Source organism: Syngnathus acus, chromosome 19 (genome assembly GCF_901709675.1).
Source record: "Syngnathus acus chromosome 19, fSynAcu1.2, whole genome shotgun sequence".
NCBI lineage: Eukaryota > Metazoa > Chordata > Actinopteri > Syngnathiformes > Syngnathidae > Syngnathus > Syngnathus acus.
Window position 1 is genome coordinate 6,981,614 of NC_051103.1, and position 14,080 is coordinate 6,995,693.

General features: G+C 45.3%; 5 protein-coding genes across 5 annotated transcripts; 2 read left to right on the top strand and 3 right to left on the bottom strand.

Moving 5' to 3' along the window:
• The first annotated feature begins 737 nt into the window (after window positions 1-737).
• On the top strand, window positions 738-2,957 carry gch2 (GTP cyclohydrolase 2). Its single transcript, XM_037279021.1, has 6 exons — window positions 738-1,269; window positions 1,725-1,834; window positions 1,929-1,984; window positions 2,093-2,124; window positions 2,260-2,344; window positions 2,414-2,957. Exons 1-6 carry the CDS (start codon window positions 957-959, stop codon window positions 2,538-2,540), a joined length of 723 nt encoding a protein of 240 aa, XP_037134916.1. The 5' UTR covers window positions 738-956; the 3' UTR covers window positions 2,541-2,957.
• Window positions 2,958-2,983: 26 nt separating this feature from the next.
• On the bottom strand, window positions 2,984-4,911 carry cript (cysteine-rich PDZ-binding protein). Its single transcript, XM_037279054.1, has 5 exons — window positions 4,777-4,911; window positions 4,545-4,610; window positions 3,877-3,931; window positions 3,699-3,802; window positions 2,984-3,295 (listed from the first exon to the last, which is right to left on the bottom strand). Exons 1-5 carry the CDS (start codon window positions 4,790-4,792, stop codon window positions 3,231-3,233), a joined length of 306 nt encoding a protein of 101 aa, XP_037134949.1. The 5' UTR covers window positions 4,793-4,911; the 3' UTR covers window positions 2,984-3,230.
• A 423-nt stretch (window positions 4,912-5,334) lies between these two features.
• On the top strand, window positions 5,335-6,802 carry pigf (phosphatidylinositol glycan anchor biosynthesis, class F). Its single transcript, XM_037279024.1, has 5 exons — window positions 5,335-5,681; window positions 5,801-5,892; window positions 5,993-6,109; window positions 6,335-6,443; window positions 6,537-6,802. Exons 1-5 carry the CDS (start codon window positions 5,454-5,456, stop codon window positions 6,648-6,650), a joined length of 660 nt encoding a protein of 219 aa, XP_037134919.1. The 5' UTR covers window positions 5,335-5,453; the 3' UTR covers window positions 6,651-6,802.
• A 1,809-nt stretch (window positions 6,803-8,611) lies between these two features.
• On the bottom strand, window positions 8,612-10,202 carry LOC119138728 (cytochrome c oxidase subunit 7A-related protein, mitochondrial). The gene is made up of 3 exons (XM_037279053.1): window positions 10,045-10,202; window positions 9,218-9,352; window positions 8,612-9,001 (listed from the first exon to the last, which is right to left on the bottom strand). The coding sequence occupies exons 1-3, from the start codon at window positions 10,111-10,113 to the stop codon at window positions 8,864-8,866; spliced, it is 342 nt and encodes a 113-aa protein (XP_037134948.1). The 5' UTR covers window positions 10,114-10,202; the 3' UTR covers window positions 8,612-8,863.
• An 828-nt stretch (window positions 10,203-11,030) lies between these two features.
• Window positions 11,031-14,003, bottom strand: kcng3 (potassium voltage-gated channel, subfamily G, member 3). Its single transcript, XM_037278910.1, has 2 exons — window positions 13,214-14,003; window positions 11,031-12,479 (listed from the first exon to the last, which is right to left on the bottom strand). The coding sequence occupies exons 1-2, from the start codon at window positions 13,840-13,842 to the stop codon at window positions 11,834-11,836; spliced, it is 1,275 nt and encodes a 424-aa protein (XP_037134805.1). The 5' UTR covers window positions 13,843-14,003; the 3' UTR covers window positions 11,031-11,833.
• Between the last annotated feature and the right edge of the window lie 77 nt (window positions 14,004-14,080).

Genomic DNA, 14,080 nt, shown 5'->3' on the forward strand with positions numbered 1-14,080 from the left:
CGTTTACGACCGTGGCTACATGGTAAGTTTATAAATTGAGTACACATGAAGAATAGTACTACTACTACCTAGTGTAAAGTCATAATGGGTGTTGTGTCTAATATTCCAAACCTCTTGTGCAACTAAAAATAGTTAGCCCGCAAATTGACAAGCACATTAATAAAAGCTGCACAGTAAAAAGGTAGCGTTATATAGCCGACAATAGACAACAGAAATGTATCAGTAGCCCTATGGCTGTGTCATGAAGCCATCACATGAGCAAGGTTTAGCGAATCTATAAATTTCTCCTCCGTAATCATCATTCTAATCTTCACCCTGCGGTTTTATGACTACTGGCGTAACTTTTGATTTAGATCACCATTGAAGTCCTCATTGTAATTGCAGCGTAGTGTGTCAGTTTGTTTTAAGTTGCCAAGGCTCACTATCAACTTTTAAAAGGTGTCACATGCAGAAATGAAAATTGCCATTGAGAACAAACTCTCAGTTCAAGTGTTGTTGGTTGACACTAGTGTAGGGATTGTAAAATGTTCCGTAAATTATTTTTTCATATTATTGTTATTATTTTTTACATATTTTACTTTGCATGTGATGCAAATTTGACATGGTATTATTGTATAAAGTTTCTTGCCATTTTAATTGTGACGTAAAGCACTTTGCGTCATTACATTTTGAATCAAATTTGATTGAATTTGCACGTTTCCACGGGAAGTCATGCGCTTTTGGCGTCTGGCCCTTGTGTGTGCGCGCGAGTGCGCGATACAGATCGATGACGATACAGCTTGTGTCAAGTGATGGGGAAGCCAATGGGGGTGAATTGGGTAACGTGTCGGATGCAGTTTGGAAGAGGAGGAGGATGATGATGATGCGCCCTCGGTGGCTTTAAAAGGGAGAAGCTTCTGGACGTTAAAGCACAGCATTGGAACCACAACGCTCCATCATCATCCTCCATTCTCATCATGAACGGCCACTGCAACGGTAACGCGAGCGACGTCGCCGCGGAGGAGTTCCACTGCAACAACGGCTTCCCCGAGGTGAGCGTCAAGAAGGCGGTGGTGGTGGCGGCATCGGTTCACCGCAAGCTCCACGAAGGCTCCCGCAAGGAGGAGGAGGAGGAGGTCCAGTGCCGACTGCCTGCCCTGCAGGCCGCCTACAGCAGCATCCTGCGGGAGCTCGGCGAGGACGTCGACCGCCAGGGTCTGCTGCGCACGCCGCTGCGCGCCGCCAAAGCCATGCAATTCTTCACCAGGGGCTACCACGAGACCGTGGAAGGTGAGAACATCAAAATTATGAAACTCTTTCAAATGCAACACCAATAACATCATTAAAATGAGTGATATGGGTTTGCATTGTTGCACCGTTTACATGTAACCCATGGCATCATTTCACTTTTAAGACCAACAATTTTGCATTATTTTCACGAGATTGCACTATTTCCAGTCCAAATGCAATCAAATTGCAGCTTATATCATTTTTAGATCAATAATGTGGCTTTAGTATTAATCATAATGTAGTATTTGCCATTTCAACTCTTCTACATTGCTTTTGTAACACATTTGAGCACATTTAACTCAACGGGATTTGTCACGTTATCGATTCCGAGCGGCTTCTGATAAAAGTGTGAACAATCAATTCCTGTCAACATCCGACACAGTGAACGATGGCTTCAACCGTACTGAATTGGGACAACAAAAATGTCACGTAACGCTATGTCGCTGCCTCGCCAGATGTGCTGAACGACGCCATATTTGACGAGGACCACGACGAGATGGTGATCGTGAAGGCCATCGACATGTTCTCCCTGTGTGAGCATCATCTGGTGCCCTTTTTCGGGAAAGTGAGTTCCCTCGGGATGCAGCAACAAGCAGAGTCTTGTCTTTGGTGCTGCTTTAGGAGTCGGCTGATTTTTTTTCTGTCTTTGTCTTTGCAAGGTCCACATTGGGTATATTCCCAACAAGAAAGTGGTGGGCCTTAGCAAGCTGGCGAGGTGATTAAAAAAAAACACATGATTTTTGTGCGATCGCTGTGACCTAAACACTACAATCTGATCATCATTGACTGAATGTGATGAGTAAAAAAGTTCTTTTCTTTGCAGGATTGTGGAGATCTTCAGTCGAAGGCTTCAAGGTGAGACACAATACTGGTGTACACCATGTTGTGCAAAGAAAAATGATTTGAATGTAATCCCAATAATGTTAGATATAAAATAATTAGAGAAAATATTTCTAAATAAAAAGTAATTTTGTCTTTTTTTTTTCTTAGTTCAAGAGCGTCTCACCAAGCAGATTGCCATGGGATTATCCGACGCGCTGAAACCCAAAGGCGTGGCCGTGGTGATCGAGGCGGCGTAAGTATGAGCATGCGGACATACACACACGCGAACATCCTGTTTTACTGGCGACTGTTTTGCACGCAGGCACATGTGCATGGTGATGCGCGGCGTGCAGAAGATGAACAGCCGCACGGTGACCAGCTCCATGTTGGGGGTCTACATGGAAGACCCCAAAGCCAGGGAGGAGTTCCTGTCCCTTACCCAGCATTGAGAAGATGGGAAGGCGGATTCATGAACAAAACAAAAACACCATACATCAAAGCTTGAAGAATTTTGTGTACTGTGATTCCAAGTGCCTTTTTTCGAAATATTTAATATTTCTAATCAATATGCAATTATTATTCACTGATATGTTTAATGTTCATTGTAACAAGTGCAATTACTGTGACTTTTCCTACCCTGACGGGAATTTCATTGCTGCTTGTGCAAAATGGTACTGTTAAAACCTTTTCTCACTTTAGTATTATTATGCAATTGTAATTCTGTTAGTCCACGTCTTTGTAATATACAGCTTTTGTAAGATATGCACTCTTATTTCTGTGTGGGGAGGAAGAAAGAAGAGGGCTGAGCGAGTGAGTTTTGCTTTTTTGTCATTTGTAGCATTTCTATTGATTAGTATTTACCCAAATAAAAAGAATACAAATACTGCCAGAATGATGTTTGTGGCCATTTTTATTGACCTTTGTTCGACTAAAGGAGACACAGCAAAATATAAATCATATCCTATACACACAAAAAACAAAAAATTAAAAAGTACAACTGAACGCAATGGGAATTACAGTTGAAAACTAGATGGCTGCATTGTGACTATCACACTGGAATTTGGAGTTGAAAGCGTTCAAGGGTGTCCTGAGGGAACCCTTGTTGGGTTCAGGTGACCAACGCATGACATCCGGCAAGGTCACACTGACGTCTGCTTGTAGTTGGTGGTGTCGAGAACCTTTTTCCCACACATGGCACAGATTCCTGAGGACAGCGCAGAGATGAGCATGTGAGCCGGCCACACATGCAAAAACCTCCCTCCAGGGTGTTGTTTTATGAAATATCTTTTATGGGATACAGTCGGCACAATGTTGCACTTGTTTGGAGTCAGTTTTATAGTGTGCGCACACACACAGCCTTAGTGAGCGTGTGATCGCAGCGTCAGTTGACAGCATGTTGCCTGCCATTTGGATCGCCACCATGTTAAGGACAGGACTCAATTATTATGGTCATCCCGACTATTAACATTTGGAATTTTTTCAAGTTGAGGGAATAAAGGAGAGATTGTGGTTCGAAAATGTCATTTCGAGCATTAAGACCAAAAGCCATTATTCTCCCATAGGCAAATAAAAACGTCCGTGAAAACCTGTGCAGAGCGGCGACCAACCTTTCTTGTAAGCGCAGCCTTGGCAGTAGTGCGAGCCCGACTGATGGACGGAGCTCTTGCAGATGCGACACGTGGCGAAGCCCGTCTTGCCGTACGGGTCAAACCTGAAACATGGGCGTAAGTATCTTGGTGTAAACAACCGTCCATAAAGATATGAAATTGGTGACCTGATGCTCACCTGGCTTTCTTTGACGTCAGCAGCTTGTTTTCGTTACGCTGGCGGCCTCCGCTTTCTGGAACAAAAAAGACAAATATTTTCATTTATAGCATAAATACATCAGTAATTGACACTCATCCACCTAAAATTGATTGTAATTACTGTAGATTTTGGTTTTGAATGTCATTGTCAGTTGCGTGTGTGTGGAGGGGGTGCATACGTCATGAATCCGATTTTCATTTCAAGGCAATATTCCCCGCCACTCCATGTAACTCGAGAGCATCAGTGTGGAAAATGAAGTGATGTGTGTGTCATGTGCATGGAAGGAACACAATGTTTTCTTTTAATTAATTACCTATGACATATTTGAATTAGCATGCTGTGCCAACAGTGGAACAACGTCCATTCGATTTTTTAGCATTTGATTGGTGAAGCGCATCCAACTTATTTACACATTATATTCCTCATTTTAATATGTACAACCTGAGACTTGGTGAGGGTTTTAAGGTCAAGTACAAAAGTTGAATGGATAGAACCTTCAGTCTTGGGGAAGTCAAAAGCCTAAGAAATCATATACCTTTTTTTCCACATATAACTGTTAATATTTGCGTTATGTCTCCAATTATAAAAAAACAAGTCTGCATATACATTTTACAACCTTTTCCCTGACTGTGTAAACGTCCTCTTACCGATCGTATTCCGTGCTCCATCCTTCCAAGTGTCAGGGGTGATAACTCGACCAAGCTTCTTCTCGCCTAAGACAATATTGGTCACACGGGCTGAGATGTTTAATAGTGATTTTAGTACATAAACAAACACAATTTTAGCTAGCAGACATTTTAGCACAGGGTAGCGCGTCATTCGTGAAAACAAACATTTAGCTCACATATGAATACAGATGATCGTTTACGGTATACTTACACTTTTCACAGACCATATTGACCTTTTATATGTGGTGAAAATAAAACACGAACTCGCTAAAGCCCGAGACTTTACGGACGCTAGCTAGCTGCGAGTGATGTTTGTAAACATCCGGTTATTGATGACGTAACACATCAAATCGTGCGAGATTTCGAAAAGTGATTGGTTGTCAGCAGTTCAAGTCTATGTTTATAAGCAATTTATTTTTCGTAGCTTTTGTATTTAATCCAATAATTATTTATATTTAAAAATTAGAAACGTGCAATGTAGCGGGATACTACCGGTTCTAGATGACGTGTGGTCGGTGATTTGTCAACGTCATAGAATTATGAAATGTGATTGGCTGACAGGTTGTTAATCGCCTTTTTTAATTTTCTTATCTTTTAGTACTTTTTTTCCAATACTTATTTCCTTGAACATGAACTAAGATGTATTACTAATGTAGCATATAAATTCGACCAAAAAAAAAGCCATGACTATGAACTTCTGGTACTTGATGACGTCGACTCATCAGATTGGTCAAACGCTACGGTCTTCACTGTGACTGGCTGACAGAACTATGAGCAACCTCATATTTACGGAAGTGATGCACAGCAATACATGGACGTTTCGCTACTGCTCAGTCGCGCTTTATTCTCTCTTTTAAGATCTTAATTAGACTATTTTCGTTGAGCGCCATGTGGGACCACGAGATTCGAGCCATGGTGAGCACCCACGCCATCATAGCCGCCTCGATCCTCGTAGCCACTGTTGTACCTGCGGCGCTCGTCCCAGATTTCTCTATATACGGTACCCACCTGGTGTGGCTCTACTCGGTGTCCGGTGCCGTTGTCGCCGTCAGCGTCGCCATATTCTGGCTTCTCGGCATCTCGCCGCCGACCAAGAAGCATTCCTTGGGATACAAGGTTAGAGAACACTGTCCGGAGATTAAAGGGGTTTATTGTGAGCATGCGTGCTTGTCAGACTGTCAAACTACAGAAATGATCAAATAAGTAAATTCTTTTCTTTTCTTTTCTTTGTGCAGCTGTCTAGGTTGTTTCGTTCCTGTTTGTACTTCTTTCTGTCCTGCTTGTTCTTCCACACCGTAGTGGTTCTCTACGGAGCTCCCCTGATTGAGTGAGTAAAATAGACTTAATTCAACAAAACTTCAGTTAGAGTAGAAACTAATTATTAATTTCCAATTTTTTCCTGTGTGACACAAATGTCCGCTTTCCAGCTCAGCTTTGGAGACCTTTTCTCTAGCGGTGCTGTTGTCCTCTCTCACCACGGTTCGGTGTCTTTGTGTGCTTGGACCAAACGTCCAAGCTTGGATCCGGGTCTTCAGTCGACACGGGTAACGAGTGTTTTTTAGTTAAGCCCATTTTAAGGCTTTATGTGGCCTGCAAAAAATCGAATTATGTGACATTCAGCCTTTCCGCCACTAGATGGCGGCAGCAAACTTCACAACATGCAGCCATTTTCATTCACTTCATTGGGGATTTCTTTTTCGAGTTGACCCAAGTCAAGGTACCACTTTATTTGGATCCTTGTGTTAAAAATGTCTGCCTTTCCTTTGCAGAGCAATGTCTGTTTGGGACACTTGCCTCCAGATCACGGTAGCCTTGACAGTGTTGGGTGCCTGGATGGGAGCCTTCCCAATACCTTTGGACTGGGACAAGCCTTGGCAGGTTAGCACATGGGGGACGATTAAATTATTTCAAACAATTAAAGATGACCTTAATATGATGATTTAATGACCTTACCTGCTAACTTATCATCAGGTTTGGCCGATATCCTGCAGCCTGGGCGCCATGTTGGGCTACCTGTCGGGCCTGGTGGTGGCGCCCATGTGGATTCATTACAACCGTAAGCAGCTAACCTACAAGTGCAAATGATGGACAAGCCCGATTTTCCAGTCACAGCAGGTGCAGTCCTTTCCCTTTTTCCTGCTATTTATTTGAATTCCCGACGCCAATGTGCTATGAGCCACCTTGTTTTTGTAGTGTCATTTTTACATGAATTAAAAAGCATTGCTTTAGTCTTTGAACCCTCTGATCTGCTGACTCACCACCTTTTAAAGACATTCAAAGTCGCAATGTAGAGAGGATGCCGACCCCAAGTAAAGTATTTTTGAATTGATTTTCTGCTCAAGAGTCATAAGGGAGCGGTCAATGTGGCACCCAGACGTATTCTGCTACTTCGTAGTTCATGAAGGTGCTGTGATGAATGCTGTTCTTTTTTTAAAGCGCCATTAATCTCCCCCTCCCCTTTTTCCCGTGGGCCCCCATGTCGGCATTTCATTTTTAAGAATGTTCATTCCAAATTCTAACACAGACTAGAAACGCTATTTTAAAGGCCAAACGTTCTACATTGTAACCCTGACTTGAAGTCCTAATACGACTCATGGCATTTCGTGAGCTTATTTTTCCTTTCCACTTGTGTGCGCCTGTCCATTTTGCCCCATGTTTGAACTCTCATACGCGGAAAGGGAAGAAAATTCCAGATGCCCCTGCCAACATCAATCAGTCAATTTGACCATGCTTCAAATCTAATCTGACCACAAGCCATTTGATCCATCAGGTGTATTTTTTGGAGCGCGAGTACACGAGGGGACATCACATCATAAAGGCGTTAGCGTTATGATTGATGGATTTGTGGACAGGCGTCTCCGCTGCCTTGTTGCATGCGGGAGAACGTTATTCATTCATTATGTTCCGGGGGCGAGTAGAGGTGATTTGTCACTTCTTAGTGTAGCAGCCGGCTGGAGTGCGTGGCCTTGATTTTTCTGCAGACCTTATTTTTCTTCTTTTAATAGCAAATGTGAGTCTGGTTTACTTTGGATAATTAAATTTGGTGGACATGACCCACAAAAAAAGTCTCAAGAACAAAAAAAGATAAAGGAAGTCTGCCATTTTGGTTTGAATTGGACATTTTCGGATTATTATGGTCATTTCTGGGCAGTCTTCAAATTTGGAAAATTCAGCAAATTTGGTCATCAAGTCTATCAGGAGTAGAATCACCAAAAAGTATTGAGATGCCAAAGATACAGCAAGTCTGCCACTTTATTCTGAAGCAGCCATTTCCAGAAAATCCAAAGACAATATTCTTTGCATTAACTGTCAAGAGGTACATTTGCCTAACACTGCATCCGAGAGAGCCTCAATCTTGTATCATCACAGCCCACTTGAGCAGTCTTGTTTTGTGGTAACAATGGCTCCTTTTGTTATGCTCGCCAGGAGAGCTGCATGACAACATGTTTGCCGTGCGGTAACACGACACTCCAACTGTTAATGAAGCACGGCGGGCGAGTGCACGCAGGAAGCAAACATGGGAGAAGGGGGTGGAGGGGTGAGACAAGTGTGAGGGGAGGGAGTGTGAAATGACATCTTTTTCAAATGGAGGATGGGCAAAACGCATCAAATGGGAAGTGTAACCTCGCTTGACGTCTTCTGGCTCACTTCCTGCCCTAGTATGAAACATGCATTGATTCAACTTAACCTTTGTCCTGAGATCATGGCTGCTTACGTGTTTTGTCCATAATAACTCCATTTCTGTTGGAAGCAAAGCAGAGGAATAGACAAAATAGATGAGTAAAAAAGTGACATTTGCATGACGTGAGGCGAGCAGCCCATGTTTACAGAGGACTAAGCTGCTACAGCGGAGACCACCTGTTGTTCTAAAGCTGCGTCACATGACCTCGCCAGAAGATCAATACGAGCGCATCATGGCTGAGGGCCTGCTTTAAACTTGTCGATGAGAGAGAAGTAAAGGGATAATTTCGGCATCCTGCTCGACATTACAGGCTGCACAAAAAAACAAATGTGCCCAAATAGGAATGAACCATATGACACATAAGGAAACAATCCCCTTAAAATTTATTCAATTGAATATCTTTTTTTTGTACAAAAGAAAATGTGACATTGTTTTGTTCGTGCAAGATGAATTGTTATTTTTGACATTTCCAAGAAACGGGAAAATGGAGGCTCATTGTTGGGTTGACATGTCACAAGCGCCGTTTCCACCAAGTAGCAGACCACGCGGAACCGAGTCTCCGGATGAAATAGGTGGCGAAAAAGTGTCAAGTGAAGATTAGGTTGGGTGGCGGCGGTCACTTTCTGGGCTGGGCGGCCATGTAGAGTGCCACCAGGCAATAGAGAGCGCCCCCTACGGTTAGGGCCATGGTGGTGCGGTACAGCAGCCTGTCGGGGACGCCGCGCTTCAGGTGAATGGGGATGCCATCCGATTTCTAAAATACAGAAAGAAAAAAAACCTAAAAGTTTCTTGGCTTAAATAAAAGATAGTTGCTGCAATTACGAAAACATCAATACGCTAATTACTCTTGCGTTATTGATCGCGCCGTGCTGTTCCGTTCCTCCCGGTGGTGAGCTGGTGATTGATTCGCCAAGGCCAAATCGAAGGGAAAAGTGGACCGAAATGTGTTGCTTTTTGAAAAGAACATTACCTGGAATATTCTCTGAAGGTCGGGCACCTTGTTGGCCCCCAAATATTCCACCACCGGTTTTGCTTCTGACACCACTTTGGTGGGTGTGGCAAAAATCAGGGATGATGATTCGGCTGGTGCTGCTGGCCTCAAACCCTGCACAATGTATAAAAAACAGTAAGCCACCCAAAATGTCTATAAGGCTGCGATATGGAATTTAGGCCACATGATCCAAGCCAAGTGCTGGCATTTGTGCGCCTGAAATAACATCGCATGACCTGCCTGGCAAAGGTGATAATTACACTGTGCGAGAACGCCAAGACGAAGGTGCTAAGATGCAACAACTTCACAGCACGCAGACCTCCAGCTAACCTGTGGAAATGGGATTTACTATTTCCCACCTCAAGTTTGAGTACTTCTTGATATGTGTGTTCGAACTACTGTGGAACATTCAATTTAGTAAATAGTCCAAATATGTTCATTGCAAGAAACCACGCCCCCAAATACAAGAGTATTTGGCTCCTCACGCTTTACTGGAGTATCTGTAACTTTGAGTATGTGAACAACAAGCACGTTTTGCATACACTGTAATTCCTCCTTGTTGGATTTACCATATGTTGCCTCGGGCTGAATTTTTTAATGCATCCTAAAGGGCTCAAACATAAAGTGAATTGTGCTATTTCACCCAAATTCAACGCGTATGAGTTTCCTTTTAGTTATTACACAGGGTGGATGGAAGACGAAGTTGCATTTTACGCAAGCATGGAAGCAAGCGAGCACGGCGCCATGAAGGTCACCGCAACAGCGACCGTCCTTCTTTTGAGTCTGGCACCGATTTTAAATCTCACCTGGGGGGCGTAGGCCGTCGACGAAGACCCCGCCAGCTTCTGTGTGATGCCGCTAAATTTGTAGTACATCTTGATCGTAGGGGAAAATAACACACGGACACACTGGTGACGACACAACCAGCCGGCGAAAAGGGCTTCCTGCTTCGGGCGTCGATGGGAAATGACGTCATAGTCAGCTGACTCCTTCCTGCCTTTCTCATTGGAGGGCCGGCAAAAAATAAAAATATTGAATCAATTTAGGATTAGTTTTGATAGTTTAAAAATATTGATTCAATTTAGGATTGGTTAGTATAGTTAGAAAAATATATAAATATATTGTGTAGTCATTCGCCTATTAATCGTCCAATGAAAATATATTTATCTAAATATATAATAGGGATAAACCCACAAAATGCTATTATTACAATTACAGAACCCATTAGGACCATACAAAAATATAATAAAATAGCAGCACTCAACATGCATCATCTGGACCAATTCTGGATCATAATATTTTTCTTACGTGACAAAAACTCTTTTGCTTATCTTGTTGTAGCCAATTTTGCTCTTGAAGGTGCAATTTCCAATAAGTGCAGAACACAGCACAATTATTTGCAATGGCTTTTATTCTTAGAAAACCACTCAATACATCACAAAAGGCCAAAAAAGTGTTTGTCGCGTAGCTATGAACTGCTCCGTCAATACCAAAACAAAGTACCGATTATACTCTTTAGTCACATTTATGCTACTTGAAAAGCATATTGATAAATACAGACTCGAAAAGAATATCGACGTGGCAAGAGATGAAAAATTAACACTTAAATACAAAGAGATGAACTCCAGCCTGATCTTTGATTGATGGCAACGGGGTGTCAGGAGACTGCCGTGTGGGTGTGAGGTGTTGGATTGTTTTGTTTGGGAGCGTATGATGCTCTTCATTAAGCCGCCGGCATGATTCATGGAACGTCACAACCTTCGTTGTTGTGCGCGTGATGTCATTTTCTTTCCTCTTGCGTTACAATGGTAGTGTGTGCGCGTGTGTGTGTATGCCTGGCCTATTTTTGAGCAAACGCAAACAAATCAACCCCCTTTGTGATTGGTGTGCTTAAAATGAGGTTGCCGTGGAGATGAAAATACAACACCTCACTCACTCATATTGGCTCACAAAGGAAAAATAAACATACACGCACACCATCTATTTATTCTTTTGTCGTTTGCCTTCACGTCACAATTTGCAATTGGCAATTTCTGTCCCCATATTTCTTTGTATCCCGTGTGTGTGTGTGCCTCCCTCTGTACATGCTAAATGCATCTAGGTCATACATCGCTCTTGTGCAAAGCCCCTGACAAAGTGGAAGGGCTGAAAGCCAGAAGGCACACATACGTGTAACCACGGCAACTCCGTGTAAACAACCATCCGCAGGGACAACCGGAATGGTCTGGTGTTTAATAAATAATGATTTGTCTGCTTCCGAGGGGGCGCGCTCGCACTATGGGAGGCCATTTGAAACCAGACTTTAGCCAGAAACCTCTTTCAATTTCCGAGCGGTTGCTGCCACTGACTAATATAAGTGCATTTTTCAAAGCTTGTATGTGAACTTCACATTTGCTTTGTTGCACAAAGTGACATTGTTGCTATGAAGTTCATCGTTTTCCCAACCTAAATGACTGTTTCAGGGCCCAAAGTACAACCTGTGTCCTTGTGTGTGTGATTAGTTGCAGGAGGCCTCATTTGTAAACGTGCATTTGTCTGGCATGCCGTGAACGTTCATCCGGTTGATTTCTAATGAATCGGGCATCCGTGAAATGTTCACTGCAGCATTTCCACGGAGAGGCTGCGAGCGTACCTGGCCGAGCGTAGTCTGAGTTCCTGGTAGCACTGCACAAAACTGTGATAGATGAAGGTGATGGGTAGCGCCAGGAGGACGATGCCGCTCACCACGCACATCCCCCCGAGCACCCGCCCCCCGATGGTGATGGGGTACACGTCCCCGTAGCCCACCGTTGTCATGGAGATGATGACCCACCAGGCGGCGGCGGGGATGCTGGCGTAGTCCTGGTTGCGGACCCCCAAATCCAAGCCGTGCTCCAGCAGCTGTGCCAGGGCGCTGTAGATGGCCATGGCGACGCACACAAACACCATCAGCATCACCATCTCCCGGTAGCAGCGGCGCAGCGTCAGCCCCAGCGTCTGCAGACCCAGGAAGTGGCGGGCCAGCTTCATGAGCCAGAAGACTCGCATCATGCGCAGCACGCGCAGGAACACGCCAGCCACCCCCAGCCCGGCGCCCGGCATCCCAGCCCGGGCCATCGCCATGGTGACGTAGTAGGGCGTGATGGCCACCACGTCGATGATGTTGAGCGGCCGCCGGAGGAAGTCCCACTTGTCCCGGGCCACCAAGAAGCGCAGGAGGCACTCGGCCGTGAACCAGCCGATGCAGACGGCCTCCACGATCCTGCAAACAGGAAACCGGAGGCACATTATCCTCCACGCCGTTGAGACAATCAGTCTGCCGGCTAATAGCAGGAAGAGGACCGACGTGCCACCGAGATGAAAGATGTGAAAATTACCAAGATTTGGCCACAGTGGGATTCCAGGGAGCTAGGTATGGAAAGGGGGGCGAGGGGGGAGAGGGGTGACACCTTCCCAGGCGCGTAATTACTCCATTGATTAGAACGGCAATTACAAGTGAATTATGCCCAGCGCAAGCACACAGGCAAAGACAATTAGGCCAACCGGCAATCACAGAGCGGCTTTTTACTAAAATTATAAAAAACATTTATTTGTGGGAGGAAAAAGTTTGGCTATCCATTAAGGGGGCAATGCCTTCAGTCTATTTCAGTTTGTCTAACAACCAATCAACGTTTGTTTGGAATTCATTTTGCACAACACAGCAAATACACTTCCATTTTATAACTCCCGCAGATGAAGCACTGAAAAACAGCCTGAATTGGTACTTGTGCAGCTTTCTGTTTCATTTTGGGCATCTGGCATGGTTATGAGACTTTTTAGCTTTAAGGGCTCCCTCTTGTGGTTACCAAAAGACTGACCGGCTGCAGTTTTAGTTCTATTTCACTTTTACATATTTGCTGTTAGCATGTAACTGCTGATGTGAAATTTAAGGATCAACATAATGAAAGTCAAGAAACAATGGTCTCAATTTTCTCATCGATAGGGCTTCCAAATTACCTGTGCTCCTCCACGGTGTTCCTCTTGGCAGTGTCCCAATCGGGCAGTGTACTGGCGCACAGCATGACCATGGAGACGATGACAAAGACGACGGACACGGTGGCCAGCACCTGCGCCCCGAGCGACGAGTTGGGCTCCTCGAACGCGCGACGCGCCCTCTCCATCCACTTGGCGCGCCAGGTGAGCTCCATCGCCTCCACCGGGTCTCCCCCTGGACTCTGGGGCTCCTCCATTGTGTCCCCATGCTGGGAGAGTCCGACCTCGGAGAGCCCGACTTCGGACAGCCGCTCGTCCAGACGCTTCTGGCAGCAGGAGTCCAAGTGCGCGCTCTCCAGTCCCCAGTAGAGCATCTCGGTGTAGAAGGAGAGCTCGCACACGCCGGGGACGAAGCGCAGTTTACCGGAGCGCACGTAGAGCATGATGAAGACGAAAGCCTGCGCGTGGCGGTCGAAGAAAAACTCGTTGCGCTCGCGGTCGTAGTCGTCGCACAGCTCCAGGACTTCCTTCTCGGTGGCGCACGCATGGAGGCGGCTGACGCGACTCAGGGGGAAATCCCGGATCACGTCGCGGGTGAAGGCGTAGCGGGTCCCCCCGACGTTCAGCACGCAGATGCTCTTTCCGAACTTCATGGCTCTCTCCTTCCTTCAGCGACTCGTTGCTGCTTCCATGGTGGAAGCTGGGACACCTGACGAGCTTCACGCGTATTGATGCTGCGCCTGCCCTGCCTCCCCGGGGCGTGGTTGGGATCCGAGTGAGTTGGAGTGAAGTCGGTGGTCGACCGGTATTGTTGTTGCTCCCTGCTGCTCTGCCCTCCTCTCCCCGCAGCCTCGGAGAGGATCCCCTCTCCCTCTCTCTCCACCCAGGCCG

Excerpts from the sequence above, each read along its gene's own strand:
- gch2 (XM_037279021.1), top strand. The coding sequence starts at position 957 with ATGAACGGCCACTGCAACGGTAACGCGAGCGACGTCGCCGCGGAGGAG. Across the intron at positions 1,835-1,928 it reads TGGTGCCCTTTTTCGGGAAA|GTCCACATTGGGTATATTCC; the intron begins GTGAGTTCCCTC and ends TGTCTTTGCAAG. Across the intron at positions 1,985-2,092 it reads GGCCTTAGCAAGCTGGCGAG|GATTGTGGAGATCTTCAGTC; the intron begins GTGATTAAAAAA and ends TTTTCTTTGCAG.
- cript (XM_037279054.1), bottom strand. Across the intron at positions 3,932-4,544 it reads TGGAGCACGGAATACGATCG|AAAGCGGAGGCCGCCAGCGT; the intron begins GTAAGAGGACGT and ends TTTTTGTTCCAG. Across the intron at positions 3,296-3,698 it reads AGGCTGCGCTTACAAGAAAG|GAATCTGTGCCATGTGTGGG; the intron begins GTTGGTCGCCGC and ends CGCTGTCCTCAG.
- pigf (XM_037279024.1), top strand. The coding sequence starts at position 5,454 with ATGTGGGACCACGAGATTCGAGCCATGGTGAGCACCCACGCCATCATA. Across the intron at positions 5,893-5,992 it reads TACGGAGCTCCCCTGATTGA|CTCAGCTTTGGAGACCTTTT; the intron begins GTGAGTAAAATA and ends TCCGCTTTCCAG. Across the intron at positions 6,110-6,334 it reads CGGGTCTTCAGTCGACACGG|AGCAATGTCTGTTTGGGACA; the intron begins GTAACGAGTGTT and ends TTTCCTTTGCAG.
- LOC119138728 (XM_037279053.1), bottom strand. The coding sequence starts at position 10,113 with ATGTACTACAAATTTAGCGGCATCACACAGAAGCTGGCGGGGTCTTCG. Across the intron at positions 9,353-10,044 it reads CGACGGCCTACGCCCCCCAG|GGTTTGAGGCCAGCAGCACC; the intron begins GTGAGATTTAAA and ends TACATTGTGCAG. Across the intron at positions 9,002-9,217 it reads ACCTTCAGAGAATATTCCAG|AAATCGGATGGCATCCCCAT; the intron begins GTAATGTTCTTT and ends TCTGTATTTTAG.
- kcng3 (XM_037278910.1), bottom strand. The coding sequence starts at position 13,842 with ATGAAGTTCGGAAAGAGCATCTGCGTGCTGAACGTCGGGGGGACCCGC. Across the intron at positions 12,480-13,213 it reads AACACCGTGGAGGAGCACAG|GATCGTGGAGGCCGTCTGCA; the intron begins GTAATTTGGAAG and ends TCCTGTTTGCAG.